This window comes from Adiantum capillus-veneris, chromosome 20, assembly GCF_014529385.1.
Source record: "Adiantum capillus-veneris isolate H3 chromosome 20, ASM1452938v2, whole genome shotgun sequence".
Lineage (NCBI taxonomy): Eukaryota > Viridiplantae > Streptophyta > Polypodiopsida > Polypodiales > Pteridaceae > Adiantum > Adiantum capillus-veneris.
In genome coordinates, this window is record NC_140950.1 from 95,840,806 (window position 1) to 95,854,394 (window position 13,589).

The following is a 13,589-nucleotide window of genomic DNA, read 5'->3' on the forward strand; positions in this document are numbered from 1 at the left end:
AGCCTGGCCATGATGACAAAGAGTGCTATTATCTGAAGGGAATGCGGCAACTACAAGAGAGCCTCGCCCCCAACCTTCAACAAGGGTTGACACCCCTACATCCAACATGGTTTCACCCTATGGTCATCAACACCCTATGCCACCTCTGCTGACAACACCTCCTATGCAAGGTATGCACAACAACTTCGCATCTCCCAATTTTTATCATGCTAATGCTCCCTCAACCCCTCAGAGCTTCTACACGTCACCCTCAAACTCCATGCAACAACCACCTCGTCTGCCGTTCCGTCCCTCCAATCGGCCCATTTTATGCTACAGATGTGGAGAGTATGGGCATTATCAGAGCAAATGCCCTCTGCCAGAAGGCTCTCCTCCGTGCCAACTTTGCCCTGAGGCTCAGGATCACTACACTAAGGATTGTCCTAAACAACGCGCCTCTACCTCTGCGAGCCCAAGTCAGAGCCAACCGGAATTCACCTTTCCCAAGATCAATTTGATAGCAGTTAGTACCAACCCCAAGCCACCACTTTCTGCCCATATGATTGCCTCTCAAGACAAGTTGCAGCTGGTAGAGGAGCCAGCTGGTGTCCTCACACGAGCTCAGAGGGCAGCCCTCGGCCTCAATCTTCCAGCAGGTACAGCCCTTTCCTCCCCAATGTCTACACCTCCTCCAGCAGCTGACATGCCATCCCCTAGTGCTAAGAAAGGATCTTTTACTATGCTTTCCGATATTGATGGGGCTTTCTTAGAAGCAGTTGCTGACTTACAAAAGATCAAGGAAACTGAGAAGACACTGATCCCAAGAGAAAAACCTACAGCAGAGACTATATTGAAGAATACCTTTTAGAGTGTGTCATTGTATGACATGCTTCGACTTGATGCAAATTTTCGAAGTGACACCCTTGCCATCATTCAATCTCTGTACCCTGGTGCAGGGTCTAGTGGCGGGCACCTCCCAGTGCAGCCCTCCGAATCCTACATGATATCCTATCCCGAAGCTTCACTTACTGATTACAGGAGTCCGCGTCTAACCGTTTCTATTATGAGCCGCGAATTCTCAGGGGTCATAGTAGATGGTGGGTCGGGTATCAACCTGATGCCTGAATTCACCATGCTGGCATTGGGTCTCCAGCCCACTAGGCCTGCCCCATTCACAGTGACTTTGGCCGACCAGAGGATTGTCTACCCCTTGGGCATTGTAGAAAAGGTGCCTCTGCAGGTTCAAGATTTCACATTCAGCTTGGATTTTGTGGTGGTTCGCCTTCCCCAGGTAGAAGGCGGCTTCCCATTGCTCATTGGCAGACCATGGCTACGACACACGAAAGCACTACATGATTGGGGAAACGATGCAATGTGGATACGAACCCCTGGCTCCCCAATGCAACTGATTCGCCTTGAAGGTGGAATGGATCCGGTGGTGCATCATAGTTCCCTGTCCATGGAGTCCAATCCCGAACTGGAACAACCTACTCCGCCGGATGGGTCAGATGAAGACTTGCTGGAGTGGTTGGAGGCTACCAAATCTATGCCTTGTTATGGAGTCTCTATTCACTCTTTGCCTGAAGGAACATCCTCTTCAAATGATTCCACAGCAACTCAATCTAATGTGCCACCTGAGCCTATGAAGAAGTATAGAAGCAATAAGAAATCTCCTCTACAAACACCTTTGGTGTCTGCTTCTCCGACCAGAACAAAGCTCTCCTTTGTGTATAGCAAACTCCCTTCACAGAGCCCGTCCTGCAAGATGAATTCTAAGATCATGATCGCGGTATTGCTCATGGTAACTGCGTGCTCATTATGTGCACCTATCTACCCTATCCCCCTCTCCCCCTCATTACCCCTCGCCTTACCCTACCCCTCACCCCCTCGCCCTCGCCCTCCCACCTACTTACCCCTCACCCTAGCCCCCTACCTACCCCCTCGCCCTAGCCCCCCTACCTACCCCCTAACCCTCGCCCCTCTCACCCTCGCCCTCCCACCTACCTACCCCCTCGCCCTCCCCCTCTCACCTACCTACCCCCTTGCCCTAGCCCCCCTACCTACCCCCTAACCCTCGCCCTCGCCCTCGCCCTCCCCCTCCCCCTCTCCCCTACCTACCCCCTCGCCCTAGCCCCCCTACCTACCCCCTAACCCTCGCCCTCGCCCTCGCCCTCCCCCTCCCACCTACCTACCCCCTCGCCCTAGCCCTCCTACCTACCTCCTTCCCCTCGCCCTAGCCCTCCCCCTCCCACCTACCTACACCCTCGCCCTTGCCTCCCCTTGTCCCCTAGCCCCTAGCCTCTAGCCCCTAGCCCATAGTCCCCTCGCCCCTAGCCCCTAGTCCCTAGTCCCTAGCCCCTAGTCTCTAGTCCCTCATCCCTAGTCCCTCGCCCTCGCCCAAAAAAAAAAAAAAAAAAAAAAAAAAAGGTGTAAAAAAAAAGGGTTAAAAAAAAAAAAAAAAAAGAGTGTAGCCTGCTACAGTGTCACTTTCACTTTCACACAACAGTAGTTTGCAGTTGGGCTTTGGTCAGTTGGTCTTTGATCTGGTCGGTTCCACTTGGGCAGAGACACGTGGCAGGATGGTGGGTTCCTGCCTAGTTAGAGGCTTAAGGCGATTGCAAGCAGTGTAGTGTTTTTAACTCCACTTTTGAGGTATGTATGGACATGGGGCTAACACCTACTTCAAGAAAGATCTACGGAAGCAGTACCTAGTGGTTTTCCTTCACAGCTTTCTCAGTATTCCTCTCACCAAGACGGTGAGCGGTCTTGTGGCGGGCAACCTGTAGCAGGGCTACAGTGTCACTTCACAGGACAGACAGTTGGACAGTTGGTTACACTTGGTCTGGTTCACACTGGACGGACCCTCTGGTTTGGGAGTGACACGTGGCAGGTACCTACCGACGGTGGTCTAGTGGACCTCGTGGCCAGGTCACCACATGGTTGACATTTATGAGTCGTTGGTGGCTCTTTATGGTGATACATATGAGTAGTCGTTCTGGGCCAGTGGGATTGGCTTGCAGGTAGTCGTCTAGAGAGTCTTACACAAAACACTGCTTCACCATCCCTGCACATCTGAGCCTCGACACCGCATTTGTACCTGTGAGTCCTGGGCTGGAGCGGAGTGTGCTGCCACGCCAGAGTCTGTACATGGTTCTTTGAGCTAGTCGAGTACACATGTTCTGGTCCGCTGTTGTGTCTCTGTTGTTATCCATTGTTTCTGTGTTGTTATCCGTTATTTCTGTGTTTCATTCTGTCTGAGAGAGTTTTCATTTGGTTGAGTGAGATTGTCACGCACATTGCACTGAGGGGCACCCACACTGTAGAGAGCACGACGCATTATTCGCGCTACAGCCATGCTTGAGACTTCTCAAGAGCCTCGTGCACCTTTGCAAAAGCAGTGTCTAGATTCTGAACATACTATTCTGCCTTAAAAATATTATCCTTGGTGCTTAGAATAGGTGGAGCCTTCTTAGCACCCTCAATTGTAAGGTGCAATGGAAGTGAATGTTGACTTTGCTCAAGATGAGTGCTCTGAACTTTGCTCAAGGGTTCCTTTTACTTACGGAAGGGAGAGAATGATCACAAACAAAGTGAATGCTACTGTGAATGAAGGTGCTGAGAGAGAGAGAGAGAGAGAGAGAGAGAGAGAGAGAGAGAGAGAGAGAGAGAAGAATACGACACGAGACGGTTCTCAAATTCTCCTCCAAGGGCCTCCCTCTCCATGGCGACAAAGGTCTATGCTATTGATTGCACAAATCTGATATAATGGTCTAGATGCAATGGACTTGCCGACGATGTCGACGACAATGATGACGATGACGAGAACGGGCTGAAATCTGAAAACGCTAGGGGCTGAAATCTGAAATCTGCAAAACGCTGACTTTTTGCTGATCTCTGATACTGTGTCCGCGAGGATGGCAATGGCGACGATGCGACGACGTTGCACTGAAAACACAGATGCTTAAAACTGCAGACAGCGGGTAGAGTCTGAAAACGATGGCTGATGTGACAGTACAGCGAGGATCTGCTGCGGGTAAGTGAGACCTGTGAGGCTAGGGGCTGGGTCTGCTGTGTGTAAGTGCTGAAAACTGAAAACGCTGATATGCTTGGGCTGGTCTAATGTCGGAATCTGCAAACGCTAGGCTGAATCTGCAAACTGGAAACACCAGGTTGATCTATAGCAAAAACGCTAGGCTGTTCAATTGATGAAAATGCTAGGCTGTTTTGCTTCTGTTGACTGAAAACACTAGGTCTCCTGCCGGTCTCGTTGAGAAGGTGCACTGCAAGTTGCTGGAACTTGTGCTGCTTCTTCTGCCAGAAAGTGCTAGCAGTAGGTTTCTTTTATAGTAGCTTAGCAAATTTGCCCTACCCAGTTTTCCAACAAAAGTCACTTATTAAATAATAAGTGAACAATGGATAAATTGGAAAAATGGGTTCTGTGCACTGTAGAATGCTCATGATGGGTACTGGATGTCATGCTGATGATCATGCTGTGTGCAACCAGAGGATATGCAACTACTCTAAGTGCCTGTACATGCACGACCTGCGCAGAGGCTCACAAAGGTGCCAGAACACTTCTTAAGCTGACCTGAACCCTAGACCTGAAGTAGCGTGTCCACATGCACATAGGGTTGAATGTGCACGTGACATCAATAATCTCAAATGTTGCCTTCCTTGTAGACGTTTTTATTGTGTTGTTGTAGGCAAACTCCACCAAAGGCAAATACTTCTCCCACTGAGCCTTCTGATTAGAGATGTAAGACTTCACCAAGTCCAAAACTATTGAATTCGCTATCTCTGATTGCCCATCTATTTGTGGATGGAAAGAGGACGAGAATTGTAACCCCGTGTATCAATATTCTTCGAGATTGCCCTCCAAAACAAACTTGTAAAATGGGGATCTCTGTTTGAAACTATAGATTGAGGCATGTCATGTGGTCGGAAGATCTGTGAGACAAACAACTTAGCCAAATGATCGGGCTTAGCTTTCTTCCATGTTGCGATGGCCCGAAAAAGGTGGATAGTGACACTATGTCAAAACTTTATTACACAACTCTTGTGTAATACACAAGAGGTTTTTCCTCATCAAAGTGCCGGGTTGCACAAATTTATGAGAAAGAGCTTTTGGTAGTTATCCTTGCTCTTACTCAATGCCGACACTTTTTACTCGGAGCGGATTTTACATTGCTCACAGGTCACCAAAGTTTGCGATACTTCTAGAAACAACTTTCAGACAAGCATATGCGATGGACAAACATTTTGTCCCAATTTCTTTTTTAGATAGTCCATGTGCAGGGACAGAAAAATGTGGAGGCAGATGCACGGTCATTCAAGCCACTAGTTTTGGCTTTTTCAACAATTTATTACCATAGTTTCGAGGATATGGTAGATCAGTATGCCATAGATCCAGTTTTGCAAATGTAGTTGACTGATTACAAAGTGGCGAAGTGGTTGCAGGCTATTCCCTCGGATTTTTTTTTTTGAGCTAACTTGAGTTGTTTTGCAGATATGCTGCAATCGCGGATTGTTACTTTCTTTCAAGAAGGGAGGATGTCACAAATTGCTGACATGTTAAGCCACTGAGGAACGGAGCCAACTTGTAGATCCTGACCTAGGGGCCTAAATAAACCCTAGTAAAAGAACTAGAAGCAGCAGAAGAAGTTTTACCAACTTGCAAAGTCTTCCAGAGTGGCCTATTTTTAAAGAGATGTTCCCACCAACTTGTGGGACGCTGTTCGATGGAACCCAAGTGACACAAAGATATTAAATAAAGTAGAATCACACTCAGAAGTTTTGCAAATATAGTTGACCGATTACAAAGTGGCGAAGTGGTTGTAGGCTATTCCCTCGGATTTTTTTTTTTGAGCTAACTTGAGTTGTTTTACAGATATAGTGCAATTGCAGATGGTTACTTTCTTTTAAGAAGGGAGGATGTCACAAACTGCTGACATGTTAAGCCACTGAGGAACAGAGCCAACTTGTAGATCCCGACTAAGGGGCCTAAATAAACCCTAGTAGAAGAAACAAAAGCAGCAGAAGAAGTTTTACCAACTTGCAAAGTCTTCTGGAGTGGCCTATTTTTAAAGAGAAGTTCCCACCAACTTATGGGACGCCGTTCGATGGGGCCCAAGTGACACAAAGATATTAAATAAAGTAGAAACGACACTCAAAAGACCTTGCATAGAGAACTGATTACGTGGCAGCAATTGTAACAGATTTGGACACTCCAAGCGAGAAATGAATAGCAACACGCGAACCGAAACTTCAAAATCACTTAACTGAGAGAGAGAGAGAGAGAGAGAGAGAGAGAGAGAGAGAGAGAGAGAGAGAGAGAGAGAGAGAGAGAGAGAGAGTCGACACGGTCCAACGTAGTTCCGTGCTCAAAGGTATTGACCCCAAAGTCTGACTCCCCTTTGGGTATTTCTTTATTATGAATCATTTCAAAGTACAACCCCGAGGGACCTCTGCTCTCAGACTCTACGTGCAGATGCTCTGCAGTGTGAGGCGCCAAGGGCTCTTTTATTCTTACAAGGGATGCCCCAAAAGCAGAGCCCAAAAAGCAATCAGTTGAAAAGCATCTTGGACCCAAAATCTAGTGCCAAAAGCTGGCAGCGCAGATTGCAGAAATCTTTACAGGTGCCACGTCAACAATCAGCACGATTTGTGGGCTGTCTGTACAGCGCTGCTACGTCAGCATTCTTTCGCAATTTAGAAGTCCTTTTGTCTATTGGGCCTCATCAAACGGGACCCCTTCAGTTGGAATAACTTACCTTGCTGATTCTGTCAATTTCCATTAGGTCTCATTCGGGTGGACATGCCATGTCATTATTTTATGACAGCGGCTGTACGAACTTTAGCAAATTGTGTTGACATGCCAACGTGGCACTGTACAGATTTCCGCGAAATGCGTTGACTGTTGACGTGGCAGATTGTACGGATTTCCAGATTTGCGCTAAATCCTGATAGCTTTTGGGACGAGTTGCTTTTAGAACTTAAATGCTTTTCATGTAAATTGCTTTTGAGAGGCCAAGGGCCTCTAAATATGAGCCAACGGCTCATTCTCTGGCACGCTCCCGCGTGGAGGTGCAGGGCATGGAGTACTGGCGTTGTACTAAGTTCAAGCAATATAAAGAAATACCGAAAGGGGCACCAGGGTTTGGGGCCAATGCTCTCTTGGGGTGGAACTCCGCCACTCCCCGTCTCGTGTGTCGTGTATCTCTTTCAGTTTAGTTGTTATTTGAAGTACTTAAAGTTGTTCAATTTGTTGTTTTCTGTTGGTATGTGGTGCCTGTCCTCGTGACACCACATGGGCTGGAAACGCCAACATAGATCCCCGTCCTGGCATCAACTCAATTTGGAGAGAGAGATCAGTGACCCTCAAGGCTGGCCTCTACATGGCTGCCCTCTAGATGGCTGACTATCTCTACTCTCCTTGGTCCGCACCGTTGTGGAGATGCTGCCCTTTCCATGGGCCAAAAAACGCCAGGGCTGGCAGCCAAAAATGTTGGCATGGCTGGCTATGCTGGCTGCTCAAAAAACGTTGAGGAGAGGGCTGCCCATAAACGCTGGGCTGCCCCCCTCCTGTCCTCTGGCGATGGGTAAAGGAATTGCCCCCCTAGGCAGGAAGGGCGCATGGATTGGGGCTGATCTGCATTGCTGGAAACCCCCGCTCCCCTCTATATAAGTTAGAAACCAGCCTACCTGATCCATATGCTTAGTCAGTCCCCCGACCTTGCAATAAATCCCATAAGGGAAAATGGCAGAAAGGGGTCTGCTAGCTACTAGGGCATGTGTGCAAGATGGATCCGGCGAGGGACTAACAGTAACCTTGAAGTCCATACCTCCAGTGTCACAAACTTCTGACGTGTCAAGTCATTGAAGAGCAGAGCCAAGGCCGAGGGGCCTAAACCCTAAGAAGAACAAGTAACAGAAGAAGTCCTACCAACTTATGGGGACCTCGTTTGATGGGGCCCCAAGTGACAAAGGGATTAAAATAAAGCAGGACCTGCAAAAAAAAATAAATTGATGACGTGGCAGATTTTCGAAAATTGCAATGGCATGATGGCGTGGCAGGCTGTACGGATTTTTGCGTTTTGCGCTGGTTGATGATGTGGCAGGCTGTACGGATTTCCGTAAATTACGTTGGCAGCTTTTGGCATTGCTTTTTAAACCAGAAGCTTTTGGGTTTTAAAGGATTTTTACTGTAACTGCTTTTCAAGCCAAGGGCCTTTAAATATGAGGCTAGGGCTCATTCCCTGGCATGCTTCCTGGAGAAGGTGCAGAGTTTGGAGTATCGGCTTGTACTGTGTTGATGCAATATAAAGAACTACCGAAAGGGGCGCCATGGTTTGGGGCCAATACTCTCTGGGGTGGAATTCCGCCACTCCGTGTCGCGTGTTGTCTCTCTCTCTCTCAGTTCAATTGTTAATGAAGTGCTAAAAGTCTGTTCAGTCTGTTCTTTTCTATTGGCATGTGGTGCCTGTTCTGTGACAGTGGTATCAGAGCATCAGGTGTGTGCTTTTCTAAAAGCATACCGGTCTTACAAAAGAGCAGACAAAGCTATTGTTTGAGGGATTAACATACCGGTTCTACAAAAAAAGAGCAGACAAAGCTATTGTTTGAGGTATCTTCGCCCTCCAACCCGGACTTATTAGCCACTCCCACCCTTCACCGCGCATCGTGCGCGCTCCCGTTTTTACCGCTCATGTCTTACAAGGCATAAGCTACTTGCAAAAGAAGGATCCAAGATTTGTTTCGAGTCATTGTTTTTCTTAGAGGCAATGCCATGCAGATGTTGATAGCTACCAAGCAGCATACTCTAAGTACTTGACAAGCTTTCAAGAAAAAATAAAAATGTCCGAAGTTATATGGTTTCTGACACCTTCCTTCGGAGTGCAACTTCTGGTAGAGTGGGATATCTTGAAATGCTTGCCATGGAAACCCTAGCAGTTTATAACTTGAAATTTCTCGACATCTCTTAGTAGATGTCTCTTCACAAGCAGATGACCTTGGAGGTTCGGTGTGATTGCTATCTCTTGGGACTACCATCGCTGCTAAAGAAACACTGTCTGTCCAAGAGCTGATGGACCATGTTGTGCTCGGCTACGACCTCATGGAAGGAACCTAACCCTAATTTTTGGTGCAAGTTTCAAGATGGAAAGTCAGTTGACTTTTCGAGCTCGACTAATGTCGAGATTGCTTTTTAAGTTTGAGTTCTGTTTGATCTTGTTTGGTGATCCTGTTTGGAATTTGTTTGAAATGGATGGTATCTGTTTTGAACCTGTTTTGGTGCCGAATTGAATTGTTTGACTCTGGTTTGATACTGGTTTCAATGATTGGTGATTTTACTCCCGGGTGGAGAAGTGAGAAATACTGTTTTGGTATTGTTTGAACCTCAGAACGACGCAGGCCGATGCCTAGGGAGTGTTTCGTTGTATGTTTGAAAACCTCTGAGCGACGCAGGCCGATGCCTTGGGAGTGTTCCGTTGTATGCTAGAAAACCTCCGAACGATGCACGCCGATGCCTGGGGAGCGTTTGGTTGTATGCTTGAACCTCCAAGCGATGCAGACTGCGGTCTGGGGACCGTTTGGTTGTACAGTCCTTTGAGCTCTTGCCCGGGATCTTTTTAGGTTATTTGCGGGGGGAGTGACGAGGTAGTCGTTAAGTAGCTTCATACCGCAGACCGTTTGTCTCGAGGGAGTGCTCAACGGCGCTGTTTGTTGTGTCTTGTAACATGCATTTGTAAGCATTTGTGTTGCATTGTGATGTGCCAACTATTGAAAATTCCTAATTGGATGAGATTGCTTGGGTATGTAATTTTAGTGCATCAAGACACCCGTGGAAGATCAGTACGGTCTGGGTGTGATGGCTACTTTTACTACGCCGGAATATTAAGAGTTCCAATCGGGAGAAAGGAGAAGCTAACTCCTTAATCAAAACAGCCGAAAGGAGAAGCTAATTCCTTGTCAAAACAACCGAAAGGAGAAGCTAACTCCTTGATCAAAAGAGCAAAAAGAAGAAGCTAACTCCTTAATAAAAAGAGCAAACTGATTGTCCCTCGGAATTTTTTTTGAGCTAACTTGAGTTGTTTTGCAGATATACTGTAATCGCGAACGATTACTCTCTTTCAAGAAGGGGAGATGTAACAAATTGCTTACATGTCAAAGCCTAAAGAATGGAGCCAACTTACAGATGTGGCCGAGGGGCCTAAACCCTAAGAAGAACAAGTAATAGAAGAAGTCCTACCAACTTATAGGGAACCTGTTCGATGGGACCCTAAGTGACATAAAGGGATTAAAAAAAAGCAGGACCTATACACACACAAAATTGATGATGTGGCAGATTTCTAAAAATTGCACTGGCATGATGACGTGGTAGGCTGTACGGATTTTCGTAAATTACGCTGGCAGCTTTTGGCATTACTTTTTGGACCAGAAGCTTTTGAGTTTTAAAGGCTTTTTACTGTAACTGCTTTTCAGGCCAAGGGCCTTTAAATATGAGGCTAGGGCTCATTCTCTGGCATGCTTCCTAGAGAAGGTGCAGAGTCTGGAGTATTGGCTTGCATTGTGTTGATGCAATATAAAGAAATACCGAAAGGGGCGCCAAGGTTTGGGGCCAATACTCTCTGGGGTGGAATTCTGCCACTCCATATCGCGTGTCGTCTCTCTCTCTCTCTCTCTCTCTCTCTCTCTCTCTCAATTCAATTGTTAATGAAGTGCTAAAAGTCTGTTCAGTCTGTTCTTTTCTATTGGCACGTGGTGCCCGTCCTGTGACACCTTCTCGGTATTTCTTTTTTGTTATACTTCACAAGGTACAATGTGCAGTGGTCCTCTCTTTGGAGTTGTCCTAATCTAATCTCCGAGAATTGAGACCCTGGCTCTGCTTATAAATGTTCACATGTGGCTTCTGGCTCAAAAGAAACTTACATGAAAAGCACTGTCCCCAAAGCTATAGACCTAGCTATACTTCACAAGGTACAATGTCCGGGGGTCCTCTCTCTACAGTGCTCCTAATCTAATCTCCGAGAATTGAGGCCTTGGCTCTACTTATAAATGTTTACAGGTGGCTTTTGGCTCAAAAGAAACTTACATGAAAAGCACTGTCCCCAAAGCTATAGACCCAAAAATTGGTGCCCCTAAAGCACTTCCGCAAAATGCAGGACGTTCGTACAGTGCCACGTCTTCATCACGCAAAATGTGGGCCAGTCCGTACAGTGTGCCACGTGTCAAGTTTTATGCAATTTGTTTTGGAAGGGTTTAGGCCCCTCCTCCATTATCTGTAAGGTGGTGGGGTTCCGTTTTGAAACCCTAACCCCCTGTGTCCACTGGCCAATCTTTTAAGTTGGAGACATTGCTTCCATGACACAAACTTGTGTCACTGTCCCTCTAGTCGAAATGAATTGTTCATAAGGTGTGCGGCAAGGTACCTTAGAATAGCATGTGAAGCACATCGATCACGCTGCAGCTCTGAAGTGGTGGCTTTGGCTTGAAGTGTTTGCAAGTGTTGGCAGTGGTCAACCTGCTGGGGTGGCCTTTGAGCAGCTTGTTGGTGTCTTTGGCACTTCCATCACTCAATTGTTTAAGCTCGATGATGTATCCCTGCCAATGATGGGACCGTGTGTAAGAGTATCATCTCTTGCTGCTTCACATCTTCTAGCACCCATTGCATGGGATGTAGATTGCATTATCGAAGCTTGTTGGGTGGTTCTGACTGCTTATTTGAGTCACATAGTAGCGTTTTCATGTTTTTCCTGTAGTTTGTTTTTTCTTTTTTCTTTTGGCATTTCCTTCATGCTTGGAAGTGGACCAATTTTAGAAGACTTCACGCCTATCACCTATATTTAGGTGTAGGGTTGCCCACTTTTCCTTTATCTCATCATTCCAGAAGTATTGCAGGAAAGAGCTTTTCAGAGCTTTACTATCTCCTTGTGCTTTTGTCTGACACAGTAGGCTTTATGGTAGGTTTTATATGCAACCATTTCACATGGTTATATCTGGTGGATAGACAGATATTTTCATCTCATACTTATCGTACCTATGTGCTTGCGTGCACGTGTGTGTATACACACACACACATACATATTGTACGTACGTACGTACGTATGGACATACATGCTTACGTATATGCATGCATACACACTCTCTCTCTCTCTCTCTCTCTCTCTCTCTCTCTTCGTATCTTTTGTGCTATTCCTCTTTCTTTTGTCTTGACACTATGCACTCACACTCTTATTATCTTGTGAACAGCGCATCATGGTTTGCCTCAGATCAGGCCAACAAACTGGGGATGATAGGGAGTTTCACATGTGTGATGTCCCTTTACCCCTCATGGGTCTAGCAAAGCTTCGCCACGAAGCCTACATGTTGAGGGTGAAGGCATACCAAGGCAAAGGAAAGAAGGAGACGCCTAGATATCTTGCTATGGTCCATGCCATTGTAGAGTTCTGGGGCGAGGGGGAGACTCGCATGATGGCCATCGAGGACGCACTCTTGAAATTAAGGATCTTCATTGAACGCCAGCTGAGTTGCAATGAAGAACCAAGGAGGGTTGATGAAGAGGATGACGGAAGTGGCAGATATATATACGAGAGGGTGATTGATGAGGGGTGTCCTCGCATGACATGGAGTGGAGAGGTCTTTGACATTGCTGTCAATGTGCATATACAAGGGGTACGTTAATTTTTAATTGAGTTTACAAATTGCTTGATTTGTTTTCAACTCATAGTAGACTATTATTGGGTTGTTTACAGGGCATAGTAGTTCTGTTAGAGTGGCATGTTACAGATGAGGTTTTGGGATACTTGTGGATGAATGCCATCCACTTGGATATGAGCTTCATGGAGGTGCATTTCGTTATATGTTGCTCCATCTGGCCATCTTAATGCACATCTAAGTCTTTTGTTTTTGTGTCTTATGCAGGAACTAAACACAAAATTTAATGTATTGTGAGTAGCTCTAAATTATTTTTTTGCAAAACCTACTAGGCTCTTGTTATAACTTCCTATGTTGTAATGGTCTTGCAGGCATTCATGTGAGCATGAGAAGTATCATTCTAGAGCGATGGGGTGGTGATGGTTGAGATGTTTTGAGGTGTGGATAAACTCATGTCATGGCAAGTCTTCAGGATTGATCATTCAGCATATCCATAGGCGGATAATTTTAAGATTTTACAAAATACCTTCGGTTTAGTAAATCATTTTTGGAATAAATATCTATATGTTTCTTCTGTTTTGGCTTGTTCTTTTTGAATTGGTTATGTTGGTAATTCTCTTTGAAATGGTCGAAGGAGATTTATCTTGAAAGCATTATTAATCTTGCAAGTATTGAAGGAAGTTCTCCTAGTAGCAGCTTCTTTATAAGCAATAGTGTTTTCTTCCAGATAATCCAAGCTTGTTGCATTTGAATGTATTGGGGCATTGATTTGCCCAAAAGTAACCAATATGCATTACTCCACCTATTCCTATTCTGGCATTATCCTTTCTGTCAATGGAAAAATCTGATATATAATACATTTGAAGTACTCCATATATTACCAAAAGTTCACCGGTTATTGCCAACGAAAGCGTGCACAAATCTAGCCATAAGTGGCATGCATGAATGATTCTCCATGT

General features: G+C 46.0%; 1 protein-coding gene across 3 annotated transcripts in view; it reads left to right on the forward strand.

The window, feature by feature from the left end:
• LOC147432941 (uncharacterized) overlaps window positions 1-13,204 on the forward strand; it is a 37,395-nt gene extending 24,191 nt beyond the window's left edge. For all 3 annotated transcript variants that reach the window (XM_086492689.1, XM_086492688.1, XM_086492690.1), the window contains exons 2-5: window positions 12,226-12,648; window positions 12,729-12,821; window positions 12,898-12,923; window positions 13,002-13,204. In XM_086492689.1, coding sequence (XP_086348815.1) covers window positions 12,232-12,648; window positions 12,729-12,821; window positions 12,898-12,923; window positions 13,002-13,050 — 585 coding nt within the window. In that variant the 5' untranslated portion in view covers window positions 12,226-12,231 and the 3' untranslated portion in view covers window positions 13,051-13,204. The remainder of the gene's footprint in view (window positions 1-12,225; window positions 12,649-12,728; window positions 12,822-12,897; window positions 12,924-13,001) is intronic.
• Window positions 13,205-13,589: the final 385 nt, after the last annotated feature.